The 15,391-nt window shown below is 35.7% G+C and overlaps 1 protein-coding gene and 1 long non-coding RNA gene across 3 annotated transcripts in view; both read left to right on the top strand.

Moving 5' to 3' along the window:
- Nucleotides 1-323: 323 nt before the first annotated feature.
- Nucleotides 324-4,772, top strand: LOC125802893 (uncharacterized). Its single transcript, XR_007439926.1, has 3 exons — nucleotides 324-444; nucleotides 1,423-1,560; nucleotides 4,720-4,772. It is a non-coding gene; the product is annotated as an uncharacterized LOC125802893 (long non-coding RNA).
- Nucleotides 4,773-5,382: 610 nt separating this feature from the next.
- Nucleotides 5,383-15,391, top strand: part of tcirg1a (T cell immune regulator 1, ATPase H+ transporting V0 subunit a3a) — a 16,027-nt gene continuing 6,018 nt past the window's right edge. The window contains exons 1-13 of one of the 2 annotated variants that reach the window (XM_049481020.1): nucleotides 5,383-5,449; nucleotides 5,545-5,681; nucleotides 6,752-7,181; nucleotides 9,841-9,963; nucleotides 10,087-10,165; nucleotides 10,283-10,431; nucleotides 11,651-11,746; nucleotides 11,908-11,969; nucleotides 12,114-12,240; nucleotides 12,494-12,576; nucleotides 12,674-12,767; nucleotides 13,593-13,805; nucleotides 14,389-14,539. In XM_049481020.1, the coding sequence (XP_049336977.1) occupies nucleotides 9,847-9,963; nucleotides 10,087-10,165; nucleotides 10,283-10,431; nucleotides 11,651-11,746; nucleotides 11,908-11,969; nucleotides 12,114-12,240; nucleotides 12,494-12,576; nucleotides 12,674-12,767; nucleotides 13,593-13,805; nucleotides 14,389-14,539 (1,171 nt within the window). In that variant the 5' untranslated portion in view covers nucleotides 5,383-5,449; nucleotides 5,545-5,681; nucleotides 6,752-7,181; nucleotides 9,841-9,846. The remainder of the gene's footprint in view (nucleotides 5,450-5,544; nucleotides 5,682-6,751; nucleotides 7,182-9,840; nucleotides 9,964-10,086; nucleotides 10,166-10,282; nucleotides 10,432-11,650; nucleotides 11,747-11,907; nucleotides 11,970-12,113; nucleotides 12,241-12,493; nucleotides 12,577-12,673; nucleotides 12,768-13,592; nucleotides 13,806-14,388; nucleotides 14,540-15,391) is intronic. The other variant, XM_049481021.1, reaches the window with a different exon arrangement.

Here is a 15,391-nt window from a genome sequence, read left to right as displayed (position 1 = left end):
ATATATTTTTAGCTTTAGCCTCTGTTTAATTTATAGTTAATTAAAAGGTATTTTTAAAATTATTTTGTTCGGTTTTACAAATTATATGACATAATGTATATATGTGGCAAAATACTATATACAAAATATAAGGTACAAAAAATACCCATATTCTGTCTTCTAGGTTTAAAAAAAAACATGTAAAGCAAGCTTATTAACAGACATAAACTTTACAAAAGTATCATATTTGCTCAAAAAAAAAAAGAATGAATCTTCTGTGCAGATGAATCTCCTCTCCGTGCGGTGCCCATTCTCCACCCCCACCTCCCAGTGGTCTGTTCCATTATGCCTCAATCTCAGGTATGGTAGACACCTGTGTTTGGACATGGCGTCTAAAAAAAGGCATACAGAGTCTGGGCGAAAAAGACAGAAAAAGAAGAGACAGCGAGATGATGCTCGCGCGTGGTAGGACAGTGTTTTATGTTTTAAATAAACAATTGGTAATTTAGTAGCATTAAGCCCTGCATATGCATATATATGCATGCATACGCTCACGCCAGGTAATAGTACGGTTAACAAACTTTACAGCATTAGCCAACGTTACTACCGGCCATGTTCAGACTTAAGTGTTATATTGCAAGTATTTGATGCTGGCTAGCTTTACTAAATGCAATTTATCCTGGTCACTCAACTTTATTAAGCAATTTATTGTGTAAGTCTAGCAATCCCTACTCAGATTGCTAATTCAGACAAGTAATAGCCAAGTTTACCTAGCATACTGTATTTCAGGACGTTTATTTAGTACTTTGGCGTTCTACTATGAACCCACAATTATGTAGTTAAGTGTAGTGAAAATAATTTATAACAGTTTCTCTGTTGAGTAAATTCTAATGTGCAATTATTTGTACTTTATGTTTTGGTTATTTACTGAAGAAATTATTTACTCTCTCTTAAATACTTAAATATAACAAATACTTGAATACTTCGTACTGTGTTTATTTAAATTATTGTGTTTCTTTATTTTAATGTTTTTGCCATTGTTAATGCAAAATTATTTAATGCAGTCAAATGGTTAATGTCGGCCTTGATATTGTATAAAATCTCTACTATTGTTGTAAAACCAACACTACATTCTCAGCACACAAATTCACTTAAAGCTTAAAAAAGATTGAAACCTGTGAAATGTAACTGCATTACATGGTCACTCTATCATATAGCTACAGATGCTTTGTCTACTATTTCTCTTAAAATAAACATTAGTACAATACTCAATAAAAAAACATAAACTTACATTTATGTATGTTTTAGTTTTATGTGCTCATGTGTCATTTCAATGTATTGCTGTTTACTGATTATTAAAGAAAAAAGACCTGCACATTAGGATTATGTTTTATGTTTGATTTACCTACAGCCAATGTGTTTATTTCTCTAATTTTGAAACAGGGACAGTGATGGGAAAGTGGAGAAAAGTGGAGAAGCAATCACCTGGTGATAGTTGTGGGCATTGGGTGCGAGTCGTATCAAGTCTCTACTGGGGTGACCTATGATGTCCTTCCAATGCCGTGGAACCATGAGCAGTGGGTATGTGATGTTGTGTGTTTTATGCTGGGAATGGGGTATTAAATTGAATTCAGGTCTTTAGCTGGAGCCCTTGATAAGAGCTGCTGCTTAGAGATTAATACTATGCCAGTTGATGGTGGCAGTGGGTCAATTAGGTTTGTTTGTGAGGGGCAGTGAAATGTTGAACAAGCGCATATGTCAAATCTTGGTAAATTTACTGATGTATGTGATTGAAAGTTGTTGACAGATGTAGGCAAGAAATGACAGGTTCCACATTGCATTGTAACTGCTCTGAGGTCAGATATTTGTTTTGATGACGGAAGGTGTTGTTTGCCTAATTCAACAAAACACTGATGAAGGGAAGTGGCTACATAATGGCCTCTTTGAAAAAAAAGCTTGTGGCTTGGTGAATGACTAGTGTATTTTTTTTGTAGGTAAGGTTTTGTGGTTGTGTCAAATGTTGCTGGTCAGATCATAAACAGTCACAGCAGACAAAGTGTTGGGTGTTGGATCAACATGTTTGGTTAAATGTTTATGATCGGATCATAAATGGCCACAGCAACTTGGGTAAAGTAGAGTGTAGGTGAAGGGAATGGACCCTTTGTGTAACCCGAGATGTCTCATTTTGTCTTTGGAGGTCTAAATGTTTGCATAAGACTCCATATAAACTTACATTTGTTAAATGGGACCCCTGTCATTTAGGTTTTCTAGAACACTAGTGGAGTTCAGTGGCATGAGTACTTATCAAAAGAGCACCACAATAATGTGTTAGTGGGGGTGAATGGGATGCCAGGTGTGGACTTGTTGTTATAAGTAATTACAGTACTTTTTTCTGAAACACAAAGGTCAGAGCTTTACAGCACAGCAGAAGAACATCGTCTTTATCAGAACTGAGGAAAAGTTCATTTAGCAACTGGAAAAACCTGCCCTGTTACAGACTCTGCTAGCCATAGTACTAATCCAGTCCTCTACAACAGTAGCAATAATACATCTATTGCAAATATTACATCTGTTGCTATAATACACCTACTGCAAACTTAGTGCAACTGCTGACAGTAATCAGAGCCACTGTGTCTGTTTACAAATGAAACAATAAGAGTCCACCCATAGTGCTGAATAGCCACTGGCAAAATAGCTCTGAGAATGCTCCAAACCGGAAACGACCAACAGGGCAGCTTCATGAAAGAAGGGGGCAATCTGCTGAATCCATCACTGTCTTGGTGCTGTTCCTGAACTGTTCCTGAACTAGACTTGGCCAAGAAATTTTAAAGCATGGAGAAAAGCTATGTTGTTCTGAATGTGCTTCTAAAGCTTTTAATCAGTGATGATTGTCAGTAGTGCTGATCTTTTCTTCACAGCCATTGATCTAACTCAAGACTAGGCCTGTCACGATAAGACTTTTCTGTGGATGATATATCTTCCCAGAAATTACTGCGATACATGATATTTTTGTAATTTTCAGACTACTAAATGCCACTGACAAAATCATAACAGAACAGCATAAAAAAGCAAATATACACTTTTTAAAGACAACAAAATTTGAATTAATCATTTATTATAAATGGTTTAGGAATGATATACTTATTTATTTACCTACTGCAGTTCACACGGTGTGTAAGGAGTCACAGTTATTGAAGAATGACTGGCTAAAATACTGTTCACTGTTATATATGTGAACAATCATACAAATATACCAAATAGACGATATCACGATTATCAAATATTATTGAGGTCATGTTCATTTATTGTACGATAAATCGATATTGCAATTATTGTGACAGGCCTACTCAAGACCTCAAGATCTAACGCTACTGGGAACTAAGCTTGCTTGGTGACTGAGCTGAGTATGACAACCTCACTCAGAATGCAGTCTTTGATGTCCTTTGATGGATGTCTTCAATTTCTATTAGGTATATTGTATCATCTGTTATGGATGCAGTGAAAGCTAATGCTTAGTTTATGAAAGACTGGACCGCCAGTTATGGATGGCAGTAAAGGACGGTTTCCTGTGTTCAGTAATGTCTCTGCACTGTCATGGTGTCTGAAAGGTACCTGAAATATGTCCGGTATTTGCTCTTTTGTGATTGTAGGTGCCTGAGGACAGAACTACCACCAGACCACATTCTCTAAAGACCAATTATGCCCCTTCTCCTAATCCTTCTTCGATACAGGGGTTAACCCATTCATAAGCAAAAGCTCTGTTCTTTATCATGAAGAAAGATGCTATAAAGTCTGTTCTGTGATCTGAAGTTATAGATGTTTGCTTAGCTATTTTGGATCAACATCAACAAAACATCCGTCTCCTTAATATCTTTTTTTTTTGTGACTTTTGTTACACCCTTAGTCAGTGTTTTTAACCCTGTTTCTGGGGACACAGTGGCCTTCATAATTTAGTGTTTTACTTACTCCCAGCTATCCATTTCAGAGTTGTAGTGTGTGCATTAAATTAGGCAGAGTACTAATATGTGCAGGCAGGTGTGTTCAGGAAAAGGGTTGGGGAAAAACTGGTCCTAAGAATTTCAGTAAATCATTAAATACATGGACAACAATGCAAGCTGGCTTGATTACTATTCCTAAATTATGACATTGGGGGGGAAACAAATCAGAAACCATCAATTAGAGAACTAAACATCCAAATAGAATAAACTGAAAAGGTCATATGGTTTTTGTAATGCTTAGACAATTTCAAAGAGCTTTGGATACTATAGTTCATAGAATGTCAGTGTGGAAACTAAAGGGTTAAGGAATGTGGTCGTTTATTTTGGGGCAGTCTAAAGCTCTCATTTTGTGTTTCGATATGTATTATTTATTATTTATGTGTTCAGATATAACAAACACTACACAAAGTCAAATTACATTGTACATACTAGAGTCATGCTGAAAGAAAGACCTTTAGTGAGGTTAAGTTTGCACCTCATGTTTGAGTTATTCCCAAGGCACTGCTATTAATAGCTGCTTTTCCTCCCCCATCAGTCATTTAGACAAGAGCTATGTAAATTATTGTAAAGGGGGTTGACTGGCTTTTAAAGTCAAGTATTATTGCTTGGTCTGTTTGATTATTTTTTAATGAATCAGAAACTATACACAGGTATACACAAATTTACCAACAGGCTTTATTCATAAAACTTTGAAAATGTTTTGTAATGTATTAAATTAGATACTGCTCATTTTTCTTTGCAGAACCAGAACTGCAGTCCAACTTGGAGTTATTTTTCACAGAGGTTGAGTTAAAGGTCAGGAAAACATTTATTTTATTTATTCTAAGCAACTCCATCATTGACACTCTACTTCACTTTACACTCAAACCCTTCACCTCTTTGCTCCCACGGTTGAAAAAGTTTCTTTAAAATGCCCCAGAGTGTTAAAAAAGACAGTGCTCTATTGGTTGCACTTTGTGTGTGGGGGGGAAAGTGTCGACTAGCATAGCCTTTCTTTGAAATAATTAAACTTTCATATAGTGAACACGTCATTTAAAGCTTTCCACTCATAATAATAAATTACTGTTTCAACATACAATGTTTAGAACATTCATTGTAAACTTTTGATTTGCTTAACAAAGCGTACTAAAACCAATGCAGTCTGATTCATAAAAATATTCTGATTTGTAAATATTATATTAAGTTGAAGTGTTGAAATTTAAATATAATTCAATGCTTACATTTGCTTAGGTAATTGGTTGCGACAAACTTTTGAGGTTTCTGAACCATAAACAGATATGTATTTTAGTAACTGTATGTGTTCAGGCCTTTTAGGTAGTCCGGTTTCTTTCCCAGTCACAAAGGAACAGTGTATTTATCTTTATAATGTAGGCCTAATTAAAAACAGGTAATCCTGCATCTACACAGATGCTGACCATCTGTTTGACCGGACTGATTATTCTCCATGCAAAGTGAGCTCAGTCTTCATCACGGTGCGTGTCCTCAACTCTATTCTGTAGTCTTCACCTGCTCCAGCTCCTCTTTTAGTCATTCACTCATTTTGATTCTTTAATTCTCTTGAGCACAGGCTGCAAGAGGACTAATGGAGGTCACTGACCAGATGGAAATGATTGAGCTCACAAGGATACGTACAGCTTCTATGTGAGACACTGCTGCCACCTGCAGTTCATTTACATTGCAGCTTTTTGCAGTCACAAGTCTCAGGTCTGTACCACCTTTCCTTTTACTTTTAAACAGATAAAGATCAAGTTATAATATTTACCCCTTCTAAGTCAAAAGACCTGAATAAAATACTAAATAATCAATACAGTAAAAGTCAACAGCTCTGCTCATTCAATGTGTTTTTTTCTTTTGTAATTTTAATATTAAAGACAGTAAAGTTATACAGGAACATGTGTAATTATTTTATTTTATAGACAAAAAGTGTAAAACAAAACAAAATATGTTTTAAACCTTAGATTATTCTATGTACCACATTCATCTTTAAAGACAGATCTGCACACTGTTAGTATTTTAATCTCAGTGTCTTCATGAAGTAGAGTCACCTGAAACAGTTTTCTCAGTGCCTTGTAGGAGTTCCTGGTGGTGCTGAACAGTAGTTGCTGCTTTTGCTATCTCAGTTGGGTTTAGATAAGGGATTGTGGAGGACAAACACTGCTCAGTGTCAAAAAGCTTGGTCTCAGTCGCAGGTCATGGGTATTGCAACAGGATAATGACCCAAAACACACAGCTAAAAACACAAAAAAGAATGGCTAAGAGGAAAACATCGGACTATTCATTTTGAATAGTCTTTGAATTGCCCCTTGGGCCCTCAGGGACAAATAAAGTAACCTAAATCTGAATCTATTCTAAAGTGATCTTCTATGAGCCTTGACCTAAATCTTATTGAGCATCTTTGGAAGGAGCTGAAACATGCTGTCTGGAAAAGGCACCCTTTAAACCTGAGACAACTGGAGCAGGTTGCTCATGAATGGACCAAAATCCCTGCTGAGAGGAGCAGAAATCTATTGACCATTACAGGAATCGTTTGACTGCAGTGATTGCCTCAAAAGATTGTGCAAATCTATTTAAAATAATGGGTATCATCGTTTTTTTTTTAAATAATAATTCTGTTGAAGAATAGTTGAAAAGAAATGTATGATTTTATTATATATTTTTATAGGATTTTTATTAATTATTTCTTTTGGCAGATTCAAGTTATTTCTGTGACCATTGTGGGTTTGAGGGCTACCAACAATTTTGTCCACGTGTGTATATGTGTTTGTTTGCTGCAGGTGGGTCAGCTGGAGGGTCACATGGGTGTGAATGAAGTAACGTGATCGGTAATGATGGCTTTACAGCAGCAACGGTTTTTTGTAACAACGCCCGTATTTGGACAAACCCCGCCCCCCATGACGGTGATTGGTTTAAAATGATTCTCGTCCCGTGCATGGATTGGCTACTGCTCCTCATCACTCAGCGGTCATTTTGGATTATTAGCCAATCGTAGAGCATGATGGCGGTGCTGTTCGGAATACGGGCGGAAAAAAACAATAACAGCGCGCTGCAGCAGCAGCAGTGTTGCAGTAGAGCTGTTTACAGAGACGATAAACACTTCACTGCTGCTTATTATGGGGTTGTTTACACAGAATAAGGCAGAAAATCTAACCTGTTGATTTTTGGACTGATTGTGGTTATCTGTTACCTGCGGGGGAGCACTGTCTGGTAATGTATTACCAGCTTTTATTTAAAATAATTTGTGTTTAATTCAGCTATCTAATGTAGGTTAGTTAACTAACCTAGCTAGCCTCGATGTATGTGTAACTATATATTTCTAGTTAACTAGCTTTCTATCTGAATAATAATGCCATAAAATGTTGTTTTGGCGACATTGTAGCAGCTCATTAGGGGTTGTCGATTTGGTTCTTAAACAAGATCACAATATTTCATGGTATTTTTGCGATACAATATTCTTGGCATTTTTAAAATTAATTTTAAGAATGTACGAGGGCAAAAAAATATTACATTCAGTAGGAACGAAATCTAAAAATCTTAAGTCAGAATGTAACAAAATAAAAAAAGGTAATGTAACAACAAAAATTGTGTCAGAATATTTGGCGATATTGTTGCCTATGTTACCATGTGCCAATAGAAACAAAAAAACTAGATTTAATTTTTTATTTAACTTTGTTTTGTGAGGTTGACTACTAAAAGCCATAAATCTTTGATTTTATTTTTTAAATGAAACAAACCTGTTCTCATATGAACCCAGATAAACAAACATTACCCTTGTGGGGCCTGTATGGGTAACCCATCTGATCCAGACACTTCTGTGTTATACTCTGCACTTAGGGTCTAGATGGGACTTTATTGATGTACTGGGTCCCAGTAATAGCACATAAAGTCAATCACAATAACTTTTTTAAATACTTTTTTTGATGATTTATTGTTCCAAAAATAACTTCTTTAAGTGACATTATTATGAATTTATGAGCATGGCATGCCTCACATTTGCACTCCTTGTTTGAGGTATTAAAAACAAAAAATACAGATAAAAGCTAGTCCATAGCCCATGATTAAAGAACACTGACCAAAATATGATTGCAGGGAATGTAATTGTCCTGTTTAATTAATTAGTCATTAATTAGTAACTATATATAGTGTATGCAAACACACTAGAGTACAGAATAATAAATCATAGGATTGTATTTAAATTACAATTTTTAAGAACCTACTACTGTTGCATTTTAGCCTGACAAATGATCATATCACAATTATTGAAAATTATCATGAAAATTAAAATATATTTTTTTATTTAAAAAATGTAGTCCTTTAGTTTTTTTTACAGCTCAAAATCTCTACAATAACATTATTTCCCTACCTTCCCTTTATTAAGGTTATTCAAATAAGAACAGTAGAAAAAGAACAGTAGAATATAGAATATAAAAGAATATACATATACACTTAAACAGATTGAGAATACCTTTTATAAGATATATATCAACTGAAAGAAAAGCAGTAATGTGTGTCTTTTTTTAGATTTATGTGACATTTTTGGAGGGAAAAAGTACACTGTGTCATGCTATTACATAAGTTACTGACAGTAATAGCTTTGCTGCCAATCCAAAACTTCTAGTAAATTGAATGTCAAGTATTACATAGGCTAGTATTTGTTGTAAAAAAAGAAGGAATAATGCTTCTTGTTCAAACAGTTTGTCGTTACTATGTAGGTGTTGTTTACAAAATATAGTGGATTTCAATTGGAATCACATGTTGTAATTATCAGTGGCCTTGAATGTCCTCTCCAGTGAATGCTGATTCAAGATACTTTCCAGAACTGTATACTCAGCCAGAAAGGATTCACTGTTACAGGGTTCCTTTACTGTGAATATGAGTCTAATACTGATAGTAGGCAAACTGTACACGACTCATATGATTCTTATTTAGGTTTTCACTCACTTACATTGCTGTCTTTGTCTTGGGGGGCAGGGTGTTTCCCCAGTCGTTCACAAATTCTCAATTAAATTAGGAGCTAAATACTGTCACATGAAAGATGGCCTTTTTAATCTGATTCTGCCTTCTGGCCACATTCAGAGAATGCCTGTGCAAAATATCCCTCTTCATGTGATCTCAAAGAGCTGTGTGTGTGTCTTTTTCTCATAGCTTGTATATGTTTTAGACAGTTAAGCACAGTATGTTAAAAGAAAAAAATGTCAGTAAGTGTATTTTTACTAATGTAACTACTTCACTTTGTCACTATAGAAGATGCAGGTAAACACAATTAATAGTAAAAATATTTAGTTTGACCATGTTTGGTTTCAGTTTCTTAAGGGTGCCCCCAGCCATCACATATATATAAATTGAATTTCATTTGAATTCCATTCCAATGGTATGTTCACTTTGCTTAAATTCAAATTCTAATATCTAAATGTTCCTAATAATTAAAATTTCACCATAGGTTTGGTATGAAGTGGTCTTAAAACAACAATAAAAGCAATTGTATGGAACAACAAAACAAAGCCTAGTAATTGGAAGAGGTTTGTAAGTGGTTCAACACAAACATATTTACTGTAATAATGTTATTTGTATTGATTGTAATATTGTATTTAACCAAACAAACAAAAGCTTGATGTCCAGAGAATTCTCTTATATATTTATCAAAATTAAAATTATTTTGTAATTTTAGATTTTATAAAAACTTTAAAGTTACTATATAGTTAGTTAGTATATTGGTTATATATTGCCTGTTTAATTGTTCTTATTAATAATTAATTGCAAATAGCAAGCATTGTACTAAAATGAACCTAGGGCTCATTTTACATATATTCTTTATTTAGATATGTTTGAAATTCTATTTTACTCATAATTGGACTCTTATTTTCAGGCTATCATGGGATCATTGTTCCGCAGTGAGGAGGTGTGTCTGGTTCAGCTCTTCCTCCAATCAGGATCTGCTTACAACTGCGTCAGTGAGCTGGGAGAGCTAGGATTGGTCGAATTCAGAGATGTGAGTTTGATCAATCTAACCTTAAGCCTTGTTGACAATACAAAGCAAATATTTACCATATTTGACTCGGTTTCCTATCTCTTTTTTCAAATCTCATTTTATTCTTCTTTGTCTAATCCACAGTTGAATCCTAGTGTAAATGCCTTCCAGAGAAAGTTTGTCTCTGAGGTGAGGAGATGTGAAGAGATGGAGAAAACTTTCAGTGAGTTATTTTTTTTTAATTGTGACTTTAACAACACTGATTACACTAACATAACACCTGAGAATGTGGTATAACTTAATGTCTGGATCATCACTGTATTATGTGGTTTTTGGTCAGTGTTTCTGGAGCAGGAGGTCGTAAGGTCCCTCCCTCCTGCGTTGCGGGAGCCTCTTCCTCTCCCAAGCCCACTACCATCAGCTCCTCAGCCCAGGGAGCTTCTTGCAATTGAGGAGGAGAGTGAGAGGCTGGCCAGAGAACTGAAAGAGGTGAGAGGGTGTAATTGTACAGTATACAATTGTACATGTATGCATTTTGCAAAACAGGCACACACTTTAACTTTTTTAGTACACTTGTATGATTCCACGTTCTAAAGCACACACATCATTTGATTTCGCCATGTTGTCCCAAGTTTGTCTGTTGTGAGTGTGTTTGTGGCCACTTGTGCTGTTTATTGCAAGAACGCTAGTCCAGCAAACTATATATCCAGCAATCTCTCTCTCTCTCTCTCTCTCTCTCTCTCTCTCTCTCTCTCTCTCTGGGGGGATTTAAACTCATACATTTTTTTCAAGGTTGGTAGTTCTGTATTTTTTTTTTTTTTGGCTAATTCTGCAAATATTTGGTACCGTCAGCAAATAAGTATCAAAATTATATTATATTCAGAATAAACACGGGTCCTAACACTGGGCCTTGTGTAACCCCACATATAACCTTCAGTCAGTTTGATTTAGTATTATTTGTTTGCACCATTAAACAACATTTAGAACATGGGACTGTGCTGAGACATGTGTGGTGAAAGAAACTCCACAAAGTTTAAAAAGCAGTGAAATGTTCAGTCTCGCACCATACAACAATGACAATGAGTGTGAAAAGTGGTGTTTTAAGTAATTGTTTTTATTTTTATATATATATATATTATTTAAATTTTTACTCGTTTTCTATGTACCTTTTTTGTTTTTTGTGTACAGCATTTAAAGCACATGTAATTAGCTGGTTAGTGTTTTTTTTTTTTTTCCTTATGCTTTTTCTTAATATTGGGATTCACATTTTGGAGTCTTTCTGCTGTTTTTTCTCAGTCTATGTTCTCCCTTATATGGTAGTCATTTGTTATTCATGGGTGTGGAGTATGGTAATTATATGCTAATTGTAAATTAACATGCATGTCTGCACACTTTGAAAACCACTTGTATCCATTACCATCCACATCTTCTACTAATGAATGCCCATTTTATGCAGAATTTACTTAAGTTACTTTAAGTTTTTTCATGCTTTTAGGAAGGTTTAATGAAGGGAGCTGAATGGTTAAAAATGTAACATACAGTATTTGTTCAGCCAGATTAAAATTTGGTGATGGTGAGACATAATACATGAGTAGCTATTCAGTTTCACACAATGCAACAAAAAAATTGCTATTATCAATTAGTTACTTAATGTTTTGCTGTATTTTCTAAAGAAATTTGACCTTTTTTTGTTTTTGCTGAACTTTAGGTAACAAGAAATAGAGACAGTCTCCGGAACCAGCTGACCCAGCTCAGTCAGTACAGAGGAGTTCTAATTCAGGCTCACCTTTTCACAGCCACACAGGTGAGGCATCCCTCTTGAATAATAGATTAATCTTGCAATTAATATTTATGTACTCTGTACATTGTCTTTTTAAGGAAGAATCTGCATTCAGAATGCTGTGCAGACTAGGCCTAATCCCTTTCTGGAAAGCTGCCCCATAGTTTTTGCACTTGCTTTTTTAGGCTCCACCCTCTTGTTTGGAAACTGCAACTCTGTTGGATAACAGGCAAGACATTCGCCTGAGGTAAGAAAAATCAGCTGTACAGACTGAAAACTACTAAAAACATAACTGGCCTCCATTTATCAGGAAATGGAATAGTCACATGGCTTTCACTGTGAATCTGTGGTTAAGTTATATAATCAGTTTGTGGAAATTGCTCTCTCTTAGTTTTGTCGCTGGTGTGGTCCACCCATGGAAAGTCGCAGCTTTTGAGCGCCTGCTGTGGAGGGCCTGTCGTGGTTACATCATTGTGGACTTCTGGGAAATGGATGAGAAGTTGGAAGTGGCAGACACTGTAAGAAAGATGAAATAAATGACACAAACATAGAATTTACAACATGGTGATTATATTTATAGGGGACAAGTTAAAGAAAAAAATGTTTTTAATACTTGTTTCTTCTGAACAGTGTAGTTTTTTCCTGGACTGCTGTTTTCTTTCAGTATGGTATCTTTGTCTCTATAATCAGTGTCATCACTCTGCACTTCTACAAACTTTTTTTTTTTAATTATTTTGACACCAGTCTTATTTTCGATCTCTAACTGCACAGGGGGAGATGGTGCAGTGGACAGTGTTTTTGATATCCTTCTGGGGTGAACAGATTGGCCAGAAAGTGAAGAAGATCTGTGACTGGTATGACTGTGAATGATCTTAACATACTTATGAATTCTTTATTAATGACTGTTTTATTTCTCACTTTTAACTGTTTCTCTGTTGAATCACTTTACAGTTTCCACACGCATACCTTTGCATACCCGGAGAGTTCAGAGGAGAGAGATGAGATACTGCAGGGGCTCCAGAGGAGAATCTTTGATATCAAAACTGTAAGAGTTATATAACCATAAAAGCTATCTGCATATGGAAACATGAAGTGCTGTAAGATTTTCTGGAAAAACACTGCACTGACTTTAGACTTGATAGAACACAGTGGATCAACACCAGCAGATGACATGTCTCTCCAAACCATCACTGATCATCAGTAAATTTTGCACTTAATTTGTAAATGAAGGGAGCAAAGTCTGGAGGAAGAGTGGAGAGACACACAGTCCAAGCTGCTTGAGATCTAGTGTGAAGTTTCCACAATCAGTGATTGTTTGGAGAGACATGTCAGCTGCTGTTGTGGATCCACTGTCATATCAAGTGTGTTTCCAGAAAATCAGCATTTCATGCTTCCCTCTGCTGACAACTTTTATGCAGATGCGGATTTCATTTTCCAGCAGGACTTGGCACACTGTCTGTCCACACTGCCAAAAGTACCAATTGGTCTTATATAATATTCTAATTCTAATTCTATTTCTGAGATACAGATTTTTGGGTTTTCATTGGCTGTAAGCCATAATCATCAACAATAGAAGAAATAAACACTTAAAATGTATTACACACTAAAATACTCTGTGTGTAATACATTTATATAATATAAGTTTCACATTTTAATCTGATTTTAATCTTAACTTTTCAATAATTCTTATGCACCTGTATATATTCTAAATAAAAAATTAGCATTTAAAAAAATATGTGGCGGCACTGAATCAAGTGCAATAAAATTTGTTTAATGCACCAACCAAAAATAAAAACATATTAAATCATATTCCCCAGATTACTAACTCTCATTTATTTAATGCTCTCCCTCTCCATCTCTCTTTCTGCAGGTGCTCTCTCAGACTGAGTGCTACATGCAGCAGTTGCTGGCCCGCAGTGTCTGTGCACTGCCCCAGTGGAGGGTGTGTGTGCAGAAGTGTAAAGCTGTGCAGACGGTGCTGAACCTGTGCAGCCCTTCAGTAACAGATAAGTGCCTGATTGCTGAGGCCTGGTGTCCCGTTAGCAAGCTGCTGCTACTGCAGAGTGCCTTGATAGAGGGCACGGTAAGGGTCTATAATTTATTTTATTTCGGTTTTGTGTATTTCTTTGTGTTACAACTGAATTATCCAAGCAAAAACACAGAAATATAAACACAGAGCAGTTGCCTTATAGTATCCACTGTGATTTAACTTAACAGTAGTGCTTATGAAAAATTGCCAGCAGTTATCAACAATAAAAAGTAGTCTTGTGAGGTTCTTATTTATTCAGGTGTGTTTTACCATATAAAATGTTGTTAATTACATGGTATAACCTCTCTGGCTGCAGATTTGATTGTAGAATGCCACAGAAGTACATTCCTTCCATGTTTCTGAGAAACTCTTTGTCCTTGACTGCATTACGACCTGGCTTGGCTAATTAAGCTAGTGTTAAGAGTGGGGAAAACACTGCCATGGTGAAATAAGTGGTAATAAGAAGCCATAACTGGTTAAACTGGCTAAGTCTTTAAAGAAACCATTACTTTAAGCTGAAAAGTAAATACAGTTACTCAAGACTCGTCACAACCATTGTCAAACAAGTTACTATCCATGTTTAAACATGCCTTCTGTTTCTTTTCTCATGTTTCTACCCATCACAAATGACTGACAGAGGAAAAGTGGAAGCAGCGTGGACTCCTTCTACAACCGCCTGCCTGCCCCCACCTCTCCTCCCACTCTCTTCAACACCAATTCCTTCACTTCTGGCTTCCAGAGCATTGTGGATGCTTATGGCATAGCGAGCTACAGAGAAGTCAACCCGGGTAACACCAAGAATAGACCTGTTATTGCTTTAAGCTCTTTCTCAAAACGAAAATGTGTTTCTGTGTATTGTTTGTTCAAAGGCCTCAGCAAACAATCAGATCACTGAGAAGGTGCTATTTTGGACATTGTGGACATGACTGTGGTCTGAAGACTTTGCTTTATATAACTTGCAATGTAATAGTAGTAGATAATAATATTAAGCCTACTGAGATTTAAGGCAGAGAGAATTGCATAAAAACAGCATACTCTCTGAGATAAAATTTAATTTAGACCATTAAATTGAAATAATGTAGTTAAATACCATATAGGCTACTTAATACTGACACATTCATTTCCTTTTAAGAGAGGATACAGTTTAAAACATCACAAATGGTCAAACAGTAGATTGCTCCTAGATTGCCTATCATTTGTTGAATCCAGGCTAAAAAGCTTACTGTTCAGGAGAAATAGCTGGAATTCTTTTTTTGCACCATTTTTAAATGCCTGATCTGCGATACTTACACACAATACTACACAGGAGCAAGTGTCCTTTGGACTTAAAAATAGTAAAAGAAATGTTTGTGAATATGATTTGATTAAATCCAGGTATTGGAGGACACTGAAAAATAACTGTGGTTTGAAAGGGTTAAAAAATGCTGTACATTTAGATATACATACATTATAGTCAAAAATCTGATTGATTATTAGAAACGAAAACTTAATACAAACAAATATAAAATAAAAAGTCTTTTGGCTAGCATTTTGAAAAGTAAATCCCAGCACTTGATTTATAGGCCTCAGACCTGTGTCCACTACAGTGGACAAAAGTACATTGGCAGTTCTCTGGTGCATACAGCGTTATACAACAGCAG

This window comes from Astyanax mexicanus, chromosome 7 (genome assembly GCF_023375975.1).
Source record: "Astyanax mexicanus isolate ESR-SI-001 chromosome 7, AstMex3_surface, whole genome shotgun sequence".
NCBI lineage: Eukaryota > Metazoa > Chordata > Actinopteri > Characiformes > Acestrorhamphidae > Astyanax > Astyanax mexicanus.
Note: the sequence above shows the minus strand (reverse complement) of the source record. Positions and strands in the feature narration are given on the sequence as shown.